This window comes from Perca flavescens, chromosome 5 (genome assembly GCF_004354835.1).
Source record: "Perca flavescens isolate YP-PL-M2 chromosome 5, PFLA_1.0, whole genome shotgun sequence".
Lineage (NCBI taxonomy): Eukaryota > Metazoa > Chordata > Actinopteri > Perciformes > Percidae > Perca > Perca flavescens.
This window is the reverse complement of record NC_041335.1, coordinates 2,047,509-2,065,270: the sequence shown is the minus strand read 5'-3', so window position 1 is coordinate 2,065,270 and position 17,762 is coordinate 2,047,509. Positions and strand designations below refer to the sequence as shown.

At 40.4% G+C, this 17,762-nt stretch overlaps 1 protein-coding gene across 1 annotated transcript in view; it reads left to right on the top strand.

The window, feature by feature from the left end:
* Positions 1-17,762, top strand: part of galnt9 (polypeptide N-acetylgalactosaminyltransferase 9) — a 127,924-nt gene that overhangs the window by 58,081 nt on the left and 52,081 nt on the right. The window contains exon 6 of the mRNA XM_028579074.1: positions 1,964-2,081. Within this exon, the coding sequence (XP_028434875.1) occupies positions 1,964-2,081 (118 nt within the window). The remainder of the gene's footprint in view (positions 1-1,963; positions 2,082-17,762) is intronic.

The window sequence follows — 17,762 nt, the reverse complement described above, 5'->3', positions numbered from 1 at the left end:
TATTTTGAGCGACTTGCATCAATTTGGCACTACGCATACAACACGTACTACGAATGTCAAATCATAAAGATTTATGTCAGCAACAATGGTAGGAAAGCTTTATCTGGAAATATAATGGTACATGCGGGTTTACATCCATCCGTGCACCAGAGACTTATTCATCTACTGATGAAGGATTTTCGAAATAACTCTGCGTGGTGATGGGCCACAGTGTTTTATGTGGGGTCAAAACCTAAAAGCACCTGGCTCACATACAGTATGGCTCAGTGCACTCTTTTAATACAGAGTCAATGAATCCTAATGCAGCTTTCCACTTTGAGTACTTACTACTGCCATGGCTCTCAAACTGAAGGGGCACACGCACATATGCCTCTTTTGTACATGTGTGTAACAATATATGGTGAACGTACCCCGGGCGGCATTTGACCCTTGTATTGCACTTATTTTTGGAATTGATGGCCAATAAACTCATTTACATGAAATGATGTCTAATTTTTGTTTTGACAAATAGTTAGGGTCAGAGGAACATATATTTATGGATGATCACAGATTTTGACCCGGGTAGACCATGAAATTAGTGATCATCAACAAGCGTTTGGAACCATCCATGTCATTTTTGGGAAATTTGATTTTGATTGAGTAACTGATATAGAAACTTTGAAAATGGGTCAAATGTGACCCGAGGACAACACGAGTGTTAAGAAAGAAGAATAAAGCCACTCATTGGTCACTTTAGAGAAACAAATAACGCAGCTCAGTACTGCGTATGAATGTAGTGCTTTTTGTGGAGCTTTTTCCCAGAGCACTTAAGACCTGACAGATAATAGTAGTAAAAAGCAGCCCTGAGGGGATAGCAGCTAAAGTGGGACCATTTCTTTCAGTAAAGGTGGAAAGTAACCACTTTGTTTTGTGAAAAAAACACTATCTATCTCTTGCTCTACCAGCTGAACTTGAGTGTTTTCAAGTTGCACTAGTTTTAAAAGTAGATTTAGTTTTTTATACTAAATCATAACTAGAAGGGCACTCTGAGAGCGCAGACCTCCACCAAGGCATCTCACAATGTTAATGCAGTTTGTTGGACTGGACTGGGATTGGGGATAGGGCTAGGGTTATGTTTAGTTTCCTTCTCTTTATTTGACAGTACTTGTACTACTTTTTATTTCATCTAAATATTAAAACTGCACTAATTAATGTTTTTATATTAACAATGTATCAAATGATGTGTAATATGAAGGGTGTAGCTCATGATGAACCCACAGAGAATAACCCACCTACTCTGCAGTTTCCCCTAAGTGATACAGAGCATTTGATTCAAAAATTACATTTTTTGGTTTACTTTACTGTTTTGGTTCACTTTCACCACTTTCATCAACTTCATTTCCAGCCACAGCAGGCAGCTGTTTTCAGTAAAAAAAGAAGCTCTGATAAACCCTCTGTACGCTACCTTCCCAGCACCAAACGGCACACATCGTGGAGCATTTAGCAGCTAGAGAGAGATATTTCTTGGTGGGAAGTATAAAGAGCTAAAAAAGAGAGTGAATATTGGAGTTAGATTTGTCAGGTGATCAGAAACACAACACCAAATGAATGTTTGCCAATAGATGAATTATTGCTGCTTTAAAGTTGCACTACACACGCAGTGGCTGCATTTTTAAACCAAACCAGGCTGAGCTGGACTGATGACCACTCTGGTCTCTCTGGTCAAAGGAAGGCACAACATAACTTTGCAGACCTGGGATGCCTTCTGCTTTGATTACATTGAATATTTTAGCATTCAAGTCAAGTTTATTTCATCCCTAAGAATGGAAATTACAGTGCTCATACCCACCTTAATGCCCATAAAAAGATAGAGCATAAATACAGTACAGAAATTATCTCAATGTACACATTCTCTGTGGGTATATAAAAGTTTAGTGGCTGGATAATAATATTCAAAAGATGCTGTCTTTCCTTGCTGATCCAGAACTCCAGCTATGATCGGCTGCTCCTTTGTGGTTGACCGGGAATACTTTGGCGAGATTGGTCTGCTGGATCCTGGCATGGAGGTCTATGGAGGCGAGAACATCGAGCTCGGCATGCGGGTAAGGACCACAGATGGTTACCCATGCTGCTGTTACAATGCATTTTGATTGGAAAGAGACTTATTCAATTATATTCAATAAAATGTATACTCTTTTTCTTTTCTTAAACTAAATTAAAAGCCACTGTGTTAATCAGAAGATGAAATTGCTCGGTGAATTGTGGCAAGAAAAGTTGCTTTTTAATGAGCCATTCCTTCAAAGCTTGAGGGTTTTTCATGTGCTGTCGTACACCAAGAAGGCCACATAAAAAGCCATAATTACAAATCCAATATTTGAGGGGGTAATTTTTAGATGTAAAGTCCCGGTCACAATGATTTGTGAAATCTGTATTCAGACTTGAACAGTTTATGATGAAGTGTTCTTATGTTTCCCAGCCAGGGGGAAGCAGCTTAAGATACAAAACCCAGGGGCGTCAACAGAAACCATGATTAAACTTTGCAAAGTTTCTTAGATGGGAGTGGAGGAGAAAAAAAATCCCCTTAATGCAAATCTTCAACCAACCCAAAGGCTCTAAAGCCTGTATACGGGAAATGTAAATCTCTTTTGCTGCTGCTTTGAGGTGAATTTAACGCTTCATGTGAGCGAAGGGCTTGCTGAAGAATTGGTTAGCGTTTAAATTCAGAAAATGTTTCTCTCCAGCCGAGTGGAACCATTCTGAATCTAAACGCACTCCTTTGGCTTATTGGAATGAGATGTGCTTGAAAGATTTCACTCCTTCATTTAACGTAATCCCCACATCCATTTCAAAATCTCAAGATGACTTCAGCGACACCTTTGAAGTGTCGGCCGCCTTTAAAAACAGCATTTGAACGGAGGCCGGAGAAGGGATCTTGGTTTGCTATGTTTTATTGACGTCAGAGACGTTTACAATTGTTGGCGATAATGTCATCTAGCTTCTTGTGTCTTTGTCTGATAGTTGTTTTTCTATTATCATCGAGTCCACTCAGCATTATGTATTATGTGCCAACAGCATCCCCAAGGTGACACAGCGTTTTGTCATTCAGTAGAGCTGCTTACAGTATATGTACCTAACAAACCATGCAACTGAGTTAGATGAAGTACGTGAGGGAGATCAATTCAGCTACAGCAGCTAAATAAAGTTGGAACAACTGCAGGATATAAAGTAGTGTAACAATGAACTTGTTTTGGCTCTCACACATAATCTCCTCATTGACTCTGTTTGTTTTCTCTATGAATATTTACTATAGCTTTTTGATTGATGAAGTGAAGGGAATATGCCTCTCTGTCAGCGAACACAATGCCGTCACCAATGCAATTACCTCTCTTCCTGTTTGGCCTGTCCATGTGGAAATGAAACACATGCCACTGAAAAGGGGCTACTGAGCACATGCACAAGCTTCAATAGGTCTGCAGTCAACAACCTACTGCAACCATTCATATTGTACAGCCGCTAATGGAATGGAGATGGGCTTCTGGCGAGTGGACGGCAATTACTTCTAAGGCTACCGCGGCTCAGGCAGCTCATTGTAGTGCCGGCTGAGGAGTTGCCATTTCGGCTAGGCTTGATTGACAAGAACACGTTTAACAATTAGCCAGGGCAGCTCACAATAGCTGAGCCTGCCCGGGACCATCTGACTACAGGGGGATGATGAAAGGCAGGGTTCACGGAGAAAGGTTATGGCGTATTTATAATTTACTGTGAGTTCCGGCTTCTGTAGCTTTGCTCTGGAGAAAAAAAGGCTTCCAGGATCTAAAGAACTGGCCTCTCTCTAAGCAGAGAGGAGGCGAGGATGTGCTAGTGTTGATTATACAGTACATAGCACTGCGTGTGGTGTTGTTTTCATGAGAATAACATAAAACCAAAGGAAGCAAAACACAGTAGGACCTGTAAATGAAAATAAATAGAGAGAGAGAGAGAGAGAGAGAGAGAGAGAGAGAGAGAGAGAGAGAGAGAGAGAGAGAAACTGCAGAGACAAAGAAAACAGTTATGAAAAAGATGCTCTCAGCATGTTGTAGTGAGGGGTAGATACATTATCTGCAGCATCACCAATAATACATGGAAGCTACATAACCATTGCGAAATAAAATATAATCAACTGGATGTATTCTTACCGTTACTGGATCAGCTATTGATGCTGCTTAACCTCATAACACATTTTTCCCATCTACTAGCAACATAGGAAGTTGATATCTTCACCTTTTCAATAATTGTAAATGTCTGAACACGAACATGCCGCTTGCCACAAGGCTCCATTTGCAAACAGAGAAAAATGGTCGGGGACAGAAATGATGAATTCTGCCAGAAGTGTCAATATGTGTTTATCTTGTAATGTGTCTGCGGCCCCTCCTGCATTGCCTTTGCTGATATAGTATCTCAGGAGACCGGGACATTGCCTTTCATTTCAAAGTTCCATTGGGCGCAAGTGTTATCCTGTGGAAAATCGGTCCACAAATATAATACTACATTAAATCTATCTAGCAGCCGCTGCTCCTGCTAGTTCCACTGACATCTGACGTGGCCTGAAACTTTTCTATTCTCACTTTCCTAATATTTTTTCTATTGTGAAGTTAACAGCTCATCTATATGAGATGAAGATTAAGGGAATGTCAATCCATTGACTCTAACTAAACATTATCGAGTGGGGTTTGACAGATTTTATTTTTTTTTTTATATCAGAGGAATGCATCACTCCTAATGCACACAGTGATACAATTTGATTTGTTCAGAAGTTTTCAGGTGCCATTGTTTATACTTTATTTAATATTTTCTCATTTTCCATCATAAAGTAAATTATTTCCCTAACCTCTGAAACAACATTTAGACTATTATAAAAACTCCCAGTTGAAAGGTTTGAGTGAATAATGAATCCTTTAAAGGTCCCATGGCATGGAAATGTGACTTTATGAGTTTTTTTTAACATTACTATGCCTTCCCCCAGCCTGCCTATGGTCCCCCAGTGGCTAGAAATGGTGATAGGTGTAAACCGAGCCCAGGGTATCCTGCTCTGCCTTTGAGAAAATGAAAGCTCAGATGAGCCGATCTGGAATCTTCCCTTTATGACGTCATAAGGGGAAAGGTTCCTTCCCGTTTCTCAGATTTGCCCACCCAGAGAATTTGGCCCACCCATGAAAGAGAGAGAGACATCATGGCTTGCAAACGAGCGAAGCATGGCAGTTGGTCAAGGCCACCCCCCCTTCCCTTCCCCCCCCCCCCCCCAATAGCATTTAAAGCTACAGACACAGAAATGGCACATCCTAAGTAAAGCTCATTGTGGGACTGGCTCTAGTGGCTGTAATTCTGCACCAAGGCTGAATTTCGGGAAAAAGACTTCAGATACAGTATTAGAGGACCACTATGGTCTATATAAAAGAGACTTCAGATACAGTATTAGGGGACCACTAAGGTCTATATAAAAGAGACTTCAGATACAGTATTAGGAGACCACTAAGGTCTATATAAAAGAGACTTCAGATACAGTATTAGGGGACCACTAAGGTCTATATAAAAGAGACTTCAGATACAGTATTAGGGGACGACTAAGGTCTATATAAAAGAGACTTCAGATACAGTATTAGGGGACCACTAAGGTCTATATAAAAGAGACTTCAGATACAGTATTAGGAGACCACTAAGGTCTATATAAAAGAGACTTCAGATACAGTAGGGGACCACTAAGGTCTATATAAAAGAGACTTCAGATACAGTATTAGGGGACCACTAAGGTCTATATAAAAGAGACTTCAGATACAGTATTAGGGGACCACTATGGTCTATATAAAAGAGACTTCAGATACAGTATTAGGGGACCACTAAGGCCTATATAAAAGAGACTTCAGATACAGTATTAGGGGACCACTAAAGCCTATATAAAAGAGACTTCAGATACAGTATTAGGGGACCACTAAGGTCTATATAAAAGAGACTTCAGATACAGTATTAGGGGACCACTAAGGCCTATATAAAAGAGACTTCAGATACAGTATTAGGGGACCACTAAGGTCTATATAAAAGAGACTTCAGATACAGTATTAGGGGACCACTAAGGTCTATATAAAAGAGACTTCAGATACAGTATTAGGGGACCACTAAGGCCTATATAAAAGTATCCAAAAAGCAGCATGTCATAGGACCTTTAAAAATGTTACAAATTTAAAGAAAGCCATAGATGGTTCAAATAAACTAAAACATCATTACAGGGTTTGGGAAACCGTGAGGAATCAGTATGTTTCCTTGTCTAGATAAGTTTACCCCACACATTATGCCCATATGCTCACTTTGTCATCAGGAAACCATCCAAACTGCTTGATTAAATCTGTGTCATTTTCATAACAATCAGGCACTTTCAAATCTGAGATCTCATGGGGTGGCCTGCTTGTCTCAATGACATTTATTAAACCCACCAGGAACTCCTTTCTGAAGTAATGAACCAAAAAATTAGTCTTTTTTTTTTTTTCTTCTTCTTCATTGAAATCTGCTCTCCATAACCACCTGGGCTAGGCCTCGAGGCATCTGGTCATAATCTCTCTGTAGTCAGGAGAATGGAGCTAATTAAAGTCTAGCAGTACCAGCAGCCAGTGAGAAGTGGGACATAATTACACTTCACAAGGTGTGCCCCCCCCCTCCCTGCAGAGTTATTACAGTGTGATGACAGGTTACAGTACAACAGATCTGTACTGTGTTATTTTGGGTTCGGATTAGATTTTACATCAGTTGTATGTATTTAATATTTACCAGACAATTTACCACTAAAATTAAAAAATCAATTTGCATGGGCGACCTCTAGCTCCCCCCAGTAAGTGCGCCCCATGTAGGCTGAGTCCTTTGCAGCGGCCCGGGTTTGAGTCCAACCTGCGGCCCTTTGCTGCGTGTCATCCCCCATCTCTCTCCCACCTTTCCTGTCTATCCACTGTCACTAGTAGTATAAAGGTGGTGGGTTTGCGCGTGCATGTGTGACGTCATCACACGCACGCGCAAACCCACCCTGTAATCTGGTCATATGAGCGTGCATGTAACGTCGCGGGTGCACCGTTGGTACTCGCGATCGCCATCTAGTGGCCGAATGTGGTATTGCATCTAATCGTTGCTGGTACTCGCGGGCGCCATCTAGTGGCCAAATATGGTAGTGCATCTAATCGTCGAAGTTGCGCGAGCATACCGCGAACGTAATGACGTAGCGGTCGAACGTCGTCACACCGCGGGCGCCATCTAGTGGCCGAATGTGGTATTGCATCTAATCGTTGCTGGTACTCGCGGGCGCCATCTAGTGGCCGAATATGGTAGTGCATCTAATCGCCGAAACTGCGCGCACGCATCTAGCGGATGTGATGACGTAGGTATAGCTGGCGTCATGGTTTAGGTGGGGTGAGGCATTATTTACATTTTGTAAAAAAGGTGTTAAAACGTCTGATAGACCAATGGTTAGCTGTTAAGAAGGGTTTGCTATTGGTGGGTTGTAAAAACGCCCTACAGGGTGTGGTTTGTGGTGTTTAAAAACCCCTTGTTTCAAGGCTGACTGCTCACTTTTTTATCCACCATTTTTAGCTGTTCTGGTAGCTAGCTTGTTTCCACGTTTTTTCCACAACAAAAGGCCAGCTGGAGTTTCACTTTTTAATTCTTCTAGGTGCAAGCAACGAGGAATTGTTTTTCAGCCATGTCTTTCCACGCATTTGGACAACAATCTGGATCATCTTTTGTTGAAGAAGGTGAGACATCTAGAATAGGACCCACTACATTTGGTTTGAGCCTAGCCCACCGTGAAGAGTTATGGGGATGCGAAGAGCCTAATACTGGAACAACAGGCAGTTTGAGTCAGGCTCCCAGAAAGAAGCCATTCCGTTCGGAGATCTTTCCTACAAGCATGACTGAGTCATGTACATCTGATCTGGAATATGTTGGTGTCAACGGATACAGTTATTCAATTCGCTACAATGCTGGATACGTGACATTAGCTGTTTACACTAGTGTTGCTGTGGAACTATCTAGCAATGCCAAAACAGCCTGTACAATCTCTGTGAAAGACTGGGGCCTTTTTCGTGATGTCGTCTGTCCGGATCTTGACAATCCGGGCTTACCTGAGCTGGTGTATGTGTCTCAATGGGATAGTCGCAATGGCTCCAGTATCTATCGTGTGGAAGCAGACCGTTTCACTAGACCTACAGAGGATTTTATTTTCCTTAGCTTGTGCAGTGAAAGGGAGAAGTTAGTTGCTGCCCGTGGTCATGAAGAATGGAAGTTAAAACCGTATCCTGTATCTAACGATGAATACAACAAATGGTTTAAAAATGTGTTCTTTATACAATGGTGTGACTGGGAGATTTTGAAGAAACAGTTTGATACCATCGACTATGTCATCAGAAGAGACAAAATAAGGAGTTCTTATGAGAACATAAGAAAAAAGATTGATATTTGGGAACACTGACCAACAGTCTCTACCCCTGCCACGGAACCTCTATAGACCTAAAATCATCAGACACAAAGACTAGCAAAATGGTGGGTCTATTTTTTAAGGTGCTAATTATTTGCCCAAAATAGTTAAAATGATTTTATTTTTATTTTTTTTTTGTTACTGTGATTGTAATGTGTTATTTTTTTTTCTTCCCAGAGGATCTGGAGTGGTTTCATTCGACCCCCCACAGGTACGCCTCCTAACACCCCTGGGCTATTTGCACCCCTAAAGGCATCCGGATCTCCTCAATCCCTTTCATCATCGTCATCATCGCCACCTCTATCGCCGGAACACTTCCTACCATCCCCACCTACACCTCCCCTGCCACCATCTCTATTGTTTGGGGCACTTCCCCCTCAGACATGTGCATATCAAACAACCCCCTCAACATATGCTACATTACAACAGGGAGGTGTTGCTGATTGTTCGGACACAGAGGCGCCTGATCAGACGGATGGGGTGGTGTCATCTTTGTTTATAGATAGCGTTAAAACAGCGTCTCTACATCTTCTTAACATTGTTCTTTACAAGTATTTGGAAGAGCTTTGTTCGGGCTGTCAGATCAATCATCCAAGCCAGAATCAGCATGCCTGTTTAGAGGGGCTACCAGAACACTTCTACACTGTCCACTTTGAACAGCTTATGAAAAGACTCCTTACTGATAAATTCATTGGTGTAGTGCAACGTTTTCTGTCCTTGAAACATCTCACCGCTGATGAGGGTAGAATCAGGGGAGTATCCGAAACAGTTTTGTACGAGTTGAAAACGGCTGAAGATGTTACGACTAAAATCAGTGCTATGTATGACTCTATGATAGGGACGACGTTGTCAAAATAGCCGAAATTAGAGAGATTGGGGACTATTGGCGCGATTTATATGCAAGAAAAAAAAACTAACAGTGTGAAAATATGGGGAATTGTTTAGGTGTAATGTATAACCATATCAATGAGCGATATCACGTATCGCATTTATCTGGTATTTTAGATCATGCCATTGCTAATAATGTGAACGACGTTGAAAAATACCAATGTAAGAGTGCTGATGTAGATCGTACAGTTGTGAGTAGGTTAGAAAAACTGATGGTGATTGTAAGAAGACAACATAATACCCCTCCTTGGGAGGATCTGCTGCAGATGTTATTATCAATGTTAATGACACGTGAGAGTATAGTGGAAACATTTTGTGACGTCATAGCCAACATTACACGCAATTTTAAGATGCTGAAAGTTTATCACCTACTTACTATGTATACAATGCTTGTAGATACAGTGAGTTTGTATGTGCAAGAAAAACAGTATACTGATGTCTTGCAGGATTTGCAAAAACTGAATATATTCATAATCAGTAAAAGCGATGTATCCGTATTAGCCAATATGCTGTCTATGATAGAATGAGTTTCACTGTCTTCATAACTGTACTATGTATGGATGTGTGAGAGTGTTTTGTAAAAAAATAAATAAATAAAAAGAATGACATAACTCTAATGGGTTCACTTGTGTTTTAAATGAATCATGGAGAAGGTTATGCACAAGATATACTATGATCCGTCCCACCCAGGAGGGTTGGGAGGAGTGCAGCGGCTTCGTGATTCCGTCAAAGAATGCACTGGCTTGTCTCCAACTATACCCACGGTTAAAAAGTTTCTGCTGAGGCAGGATGCGTATACACTGCACGCTCCTGCATTGAAACACTTCCCAAGAAACAGAGTGATTGTTAATGGTATCGACAAGCAATTCCAAGCTGATTTGGTCGATATGTCTGAATATTCATCGGAAAACGATAATGTGCATTATTTATTGACATGTATTGATGTGTTTTCTAAATATGCCTGGGTAATATGTCTTAAAAACAAATCGGGTCCTATTGTGACAAGTGCCTTTAAGGAAATATTGGAACAAGGACGCCCCAGAAGCTCCAAACAGACGCTGGAAAAGAATTTTATAATAAGGTTTTTCAAAAATTGATGACACAGTATAAAATTCACCATTTTTCCACATCGAATGAAATAAAAGCAAGTGTTGTTGAACGTTTCAATAGGACTTTCAAAACCAGAATGTGGAGATATTTAACGGCTGTTAACTCACGCCGCTATATTGAGGTAGTACAAGATATGGTTGCTGCTTACAACTCTGCATACCATAGGTCAATAAAAATGGCTCCGTCCTCCGTATGTAAAGACAATGAGAAAACTGTCTTTAACACTCTGTACAAACTGAAACCACATGGAACGGTGCTGTTTAAATTTCAGATGGGGACACCGTTAGGATATCAAAGCACAGAGGCATTTTTCGTAAAGGTTACCAACAGACCTTTACAGATGAGTTTTTTACAATATCAAAATGTATAGGTAGAACTCCTCCTGTTTACATACTGAAAGACAATAGTGGGGAGCTGGTGACAGGTACCTTTTACGAAGCAGAGTTACAGGCTGTAATTGTAGACAAAAACCAAGTGTTTAAAATTGAGAAAGTGCTGTCTCGAAAGGAAATAGGCCGTAAAAAGCTTGTACTTGTGAAATGGCTAGGATGGCCTGAGAAATTCAATTCATGGATCTCTGAAAAAGACATAGTTGATGCAAGATAAAGAGAGGGGTCAGTCTTGTAATATTAGTCATTGTGGTTTGTTAGTGAAAGGTGTTGGAGCTATGAATAAGAACGGATTTTTGTTACGCTGCCTAGTAATTCCTCACAATTAGTTTATCCAAATAATAAGATTTGGCAATTCAGAACAAAACTGGCTAAACCGATCATATTACAAACACCGTGTATGAAGTTGGTCTTATTGAAATTCAATACCCCAGGATCTGGAATAGTTTCACCGAGAAGCGATGCCAAGATTGATTTCATCGATACCTAAAACGAAAATGTACAACAAGACAAGGCTAACAGTTGGTTCTTATAATACAATCGCCAGCATTGTTAATGAATATAATATGAAATGTGCTGCTAACACAGCCCCAGCCCACATAACTATGAGCCACAACCCTATCACTAATAAGATTCTTTTCACGGGAGGAGACGGATGGAATATTGTGTTTAGGGACGTCTGGCGAAATTCTTGGGTTCATACCAGACTCTGTGTTAGAAATACACATTGGCCCCATTTAAAATGTTCAGCTCCACACCCGGCCGACATCCATGGGGTCGTTATAATATATTTATTTATAGTGACATTGTGGACTACCAGCTAGTCGGGTGATAGTCAAAACCCCTGCTCCGTTGTATAAATATCTCTGATGAGAACAAGCGATGCCCACTCTGAGTTACGACCCAGTCCTCACTACACCTCGTTGTCACGCTCGACTATTACTGATATTCAGATAGAACTACGAGACGATCAGAACCAACACATCCCTTTCTCATACGGAAAAGTAATTGTCAAACTACATTTTAGACCTGTGAAACATCATTAAAAATGATGAGGCGTACACAGCCGATGATGGAAGATATATGCACTATTACATGAATCAAGCTGGTGGAGAGAGTTGCCGGGTTTCATAGGCTCCAGCACCTAATATGGTCATGGATTAGGGGGATATTCGGAAATTTATTTCGAATGGCTGTTCACTTTTAAAAAGGGGTTTTAATATAGCCAAACCCCATCTGAAAACAACAGCAAAGTGGTTTTATTGGCGATGTTGTGACTAATGTTAGGAGCGTGGTGGCATCAGACAACAGGGCAATGGGCTCATGTGTACAGGCACTTAAAAGCATTAAAAGAAGCCCGCCAGGATATGGGCGTAGCCGGACTGTGAACAAAAAGCATAAAAACACCAAAAAGCGAAGGAATTCTCAAAAATCTGTCGGTGACAGCATCTGTCTGTAGGCGAAGCAAAGACATATTTAATTTTGGAATCAATCAGCGTTTATTCATAATCTGTCCCTGACAAAAGACATGGACCTGTTTACATTTACAGAATCAAACATAGGCGTTACATTCATAATCCCAGTCCTAAGGGACGGTGGTCGAATTGGACCTATTTAGGAGGATTATCCGATTCATGCACACAAACATCTATAGCACATTGAAAAATCTACGATGTAGGTTTATAAACTATCCTGGATGCAGTCTTTTTCACAAGTAGATATAATGTTGGGTGATAGACTGATCCACACAGTCTTCAAAGCGTAGGATGATCGACCTTAACGTCTTCTGAATTATGGAAAGGACACATACAAACCCTGATGGCATTGTTTTGTGGCTACACAGCGGGCAAGGATTGAGACCTTTATAAACTATCGATAATGCAGTCTTTTTCACAAAGTGAATACACATCCAGCCAATGTTGGTGATTAATAGACACCAGTACACAGATTTGTTTTCAAAAAATTGTTGCTAAATCGATCCGTTCTCTGAATGTCTTCTGAATTTGCCTAAGGACACAAATGTCAATTCGCTGTGAAAATAATGTCTGCTAGTCTATTTGTCAAGGACACCAACGGGCAAAATGGATGCTATTGACCTCTCAATACCTACAGGCGATACGTGTTTTGCAACCAAAGAAAACCAAAGGGACAGATTCCTAAACATCATAGCCGTAGATAATTAATAGCACCAGTACCCTTAATTTGTATAATAAGAAATTTGTTGCTATTTGTGGACTGTCTTGATTCACCCAAAAGCCTTTTCAGCCCCTTTTCAAAGAGGGCTGTGAAAATAATGTCAACTAGTTGAATTTGTCAAGAAAATATCAGAATGTTTCACTGTTGAGCGGTAAGTCCGGGTTCAGAACATCCATTTTAGATAGCCTGTTATTCAGCTTTTGACCTGCAATCGAAATATCGTGTTTAACAGACGGCAAGTCCTATTGGATTACAGAGTCAAAAACTGAATAGCAGATAAGGGTCACAGTCCTAGAAGTGGATTTCTGAACCGAACTTCCAATTTTAACGTTACTGCTCTTAATCAGTGAAACATTTCCCTGAGCCCCCACCGCCAGGTTCAACCAGTTGATAATATTCCCAGACATATTGCCCTCTTTGAAAAAGGGGCTGAAAAGGACGGGCTGGGTGAGGCTGTCCATCGCATAAAGGCTAATAAATTCTGTATTATAGTTTCCAAAATTAAAGGGGTTATGGGCATACGAACCTGTGTATGCTTCATTATTCACTTAAAGCTATGACTACAAATTTAGGAATCTGTCCTATGAATAGGTTTTCTTGGTTGCAAACACGTGCCTGTAGGTATTGAGAAGGTTTTAGAGCTACTCTGTCAATAGCATATTTTGCATTAGTATGCTGTAGGGGCCCGACTATGAGCTAGTCTAACAGTTGGTGCCACTGATATTTTCTTGACAAATAGACTAGCAGACATTATTTTCACAGCGAATTGACATTTCCAGGGGTCATTAGTGCAAAGTCATCTTTTGAACGATGAATTTCAGAGACATGTCCACACCATTTAGCAACAATTTTTCTTGAAAAACAAATTCGTGGTACTGGTGCTATTAATTCAACAATACGGCTTTCGGATGTGTATTCACCCCTTTGTGTCAACCCCAAATTATCGCCTGTGATAGAGGTCTCATCCATTTTGCCCGCTGTGTCCTTACAAAATAGCCCTGTGCTAAATTGCGAGCCAATGTGTCCTTTCCATAATTCAGAAGACATTCTATAACGGATCGATAAGGATACGTATTTGAAGACTGTGTGATCAGTCTATCACCCAACATTATATCTACTTGTGAAAAAGACTGCATCCAGGATAGTTTATAAAACCTACATCGGCGCAAGTAGCCAACAATGTGCCATCAGGGTTTGTAATCCTTACACGTGTATACAAGTATGAATCGTTAAGGTCGAGATAATCCTCCCCGCTAGCCGAAATGAAAAATTCAATAGGACCACCGTCCGTTAGAGCTGACATTGGTGGGATTTCTACAAATGTAGATTTTTCGATAGATGTTTGTGTGTACGGTACTGTAAACAGGTCCAATTCGGTCTTCACACACTCTTCGGACTGATTATGAATAAACGCCATGATTGATTCTGTAAAATTAAAATATGTCTTTTGTCAGGGGACAGAGAGCTGCTTCGGAGCTCTGCGCCTACTGACAGATGCTTTTTTGAGAATTCTTCGTTTTTGGTGGTGTTTTTATGCTTTTTGTTCACAGTCCGGCTACGCCCACATCCTGGCGGGCTTCTTTTTAATGCTTATGCCTGTACACCATGAGCCCATTGCCCTGTTGTCTGGATGCCACGGCTCCTAACATTAGTCACAACATCGCCAATAAAACCACTTGCTGCTGTTTTCAGATGGGGTTTGGCTATATTAAACCCTTTTTAAAAGTGGAACAGCCATTCGAAATAAATTTCTGAATATCCCCCTAATCCATGACCATATTGTGTGCTGGAGCCTATGAAACCCGCAACTCTCCACCAGCTTGATTCATGTAATAGTGCATATATCTTCCATCATCGGCTGTGTACGCTTTCCTCATCATTTTAATGATGTTTCACAGGTCTAAAATGTAGTTTGACAATTACTTTTCCGTATGAGAAAGGGATGTGTTGGTTCTGATCGCCTCGTAGTTCTATCTGAATATCAGTAATAGTCGAGCGTGACAACGAGGTGTAGTGAGGACTGTCGAACTCAGAGTGGGCATGCTTTGTTCTCATCAGAGATATTTATACAACGGAGCAGGGTACATGACTATCACCGACTAGCTGGTAGTCCACAATGTCACTATAAATAAATATATTATAACGACCCCCATGGATGTCGGCCGGGTGTGGAGCTGAACATTTTAAATGGGGCCAATGTGTATTTGAACACAGAGTCTGGTATGAACCCAAGAATTTCGGCCAGACGCCCCTAAACACAATATTCCATCCGTCTCCTCCCGTGAAAAGAATCTTATTAGTGATAGGGTTGTGGCTCATAGTTATGTGGGCTAGGGCTGTGTTAGCAGCACATTTCATATTATATTCATTAACAATGCTGGCGATTGTATTATAAGAACCAACTGTTAGCCTTGTCTTGTTGTACATTTTCGCTGTGTCGATGAAATCAATCTTGGCATCGCTCGTGAAACTATTCCAGATCCTGGGGTATTGAATTTCAATAAGACCAACTTCATACGGTGTTTGTAATATGATCGGTTTAGCCAGTTTTGTTCTGAATTGCCAAATCTTATTATTTGATAAACTAATTGTGAGGAATTACTAGGCAGCGAATAAAAAATCCGTTCTTATTCATAGCTCCAACACCTTTCACTAACAAACCACAATGACTAATATTACAAGACTGACCCTCTCTTTATCTTGCATCAACTATGTCTTTTTTCAGAGATCCATGAATTGAATTTCTCAGGCCATCCTAGCCATTTCACAAGTACAAGCTTTTTACGGCCTATTTCCTTTCGAGACAGCACTTTTTCAATTTTAAACACTTGGTTTTTGTCTACAATTACAGCCTGTAACTCTGCTTCGTAAAAAGGTACCTGTCACCAGCTCCCCACTATTGTCTTTCAGTATGTAAACAGGAGGAGTTCTACCCATACATTTTGATATTGTAAAAAACTCATCTGTAAAGGTCTGTTGGTAACCTTTACTAAAAAATGCCTCTGTGCTTTGATATCCTAACGGTGTCCCCCATCTGAAATTTAAACAGCACCGCTCCATGTGGTTTCAGTTTGTACAGAGTGTTAAAGACAGTTTTCTCATTGTCTTTACATACGGAGGACGGAGCCATTTTTATTGACCTATGGTATGCAGAGTTGTAAGCAGCAACCATATCTTGTACTACCTCAATATAGCGGCGTGAGTTAACAGCCGTTAAATATCTCCACATTCTGGTTTTGAAAGTCCTATTGAAACGCTCAACAACACTTGCTTTTTATTTCATTCGATGTGAAAAATGGTGAATTTTATACTGTGTCATCAATTTTTGAAAACCTTATTATAAAATTCTTTTCCAGCGCCTGTTTGAGTTTGGGGTATGCGTCCTTGTTCCAATATTTCCTTAAAGGCACTTGTCACAATAGGACCCGATTTGTTTTTAAGACATATTACCCAGGCATATTTAGAAAACACATCAATACATGTCAATAAATAATGCACATTATCGCTTTTCCGATGAATATTCAGACATATCGACCAAATCAGCTTGGAATTGCTTGTCGATACCATTAACAATCACTCTGTTTCTTGGGAAGTGTTTCAATGCAGGAGCGTGCAGTGTATACGCATCCTGCCTCAGCAGAAACTTTTTAACCGTGGGTATAGTTGGAGACAAGCCAGTGCATTCTTTTGACGGAATCACGAAGTCGCTGCACTCCTCCCAACCCTCCTGGGTGGGACGGATCATAGTATATCTTGTGCATAACCTTCTCCATGATTCATTTAAAACACAAGTGAACCCATTAGAGTTATGTCATTCTTTTATTTATTTATTTTTTACAAAAACTCTCACACATCCATACATAGTACAGTTATGAAGACAGTGAAACTCATTCTATCATAGACAGCATATTGGCTAATACGGATACATCGCTTTTTACTGATTATGAATATATTCAGTTTTTGCAAATCCTGCAAGACATCAGTATACTGTTTTTCTTGCACATACAAACTCACTGTATCTACAAGCATTGTATACATAGTAAGTAGGTGATAAACTTTCAGCATCTTAAAATTATGTAATGTTGGCTATGACGCCACAAAATGTTTCCACTATACTCTCACGTGTCATTAACATTGATAATAACATCTGCAGCAGATCCTCCCAAGGAGGGTATTATGTTGTCTTTACAATCACCATCAGTTTTTCTAACCTACTCACAACTGTACGATCTACATCAGCACTCTTACATTGGTATTTTTCAACGCCGCTCACATTATTAGCAATGGCATGATCTAAAATACCAGATAAATGCGACACGTGATATCGCCATTGATATGGTTATACATTACACCTAAACAATTCCCCATATTTTCACACTGTTAGTTTTTTTTCTTGCATATAAATCGCGCCAATAGTCCCCAATCTCTAATTTCGCTATTTTGACAACGCCGTCCCCTATCATAGAGTCATACATAGCACTGATTTTAGTCGTAATATCTTCAGCCGCTTTCTTAACTCGTATAAAACTGTTTCGGATACTCCCTGATTCTACCTCATCAGCGGTGAGATGTTTCAATGACAGAAAAACGTTGCACTACACCAATGAATTTATCAGTAAGGAGTCTTTTCAAGCTGTTCAAAGTGGACAGTGTAGGAAGTGTTCTGGTAGCCCTCTAAACAGGCATGCTTGATTCTGGCTTGATGATTGATC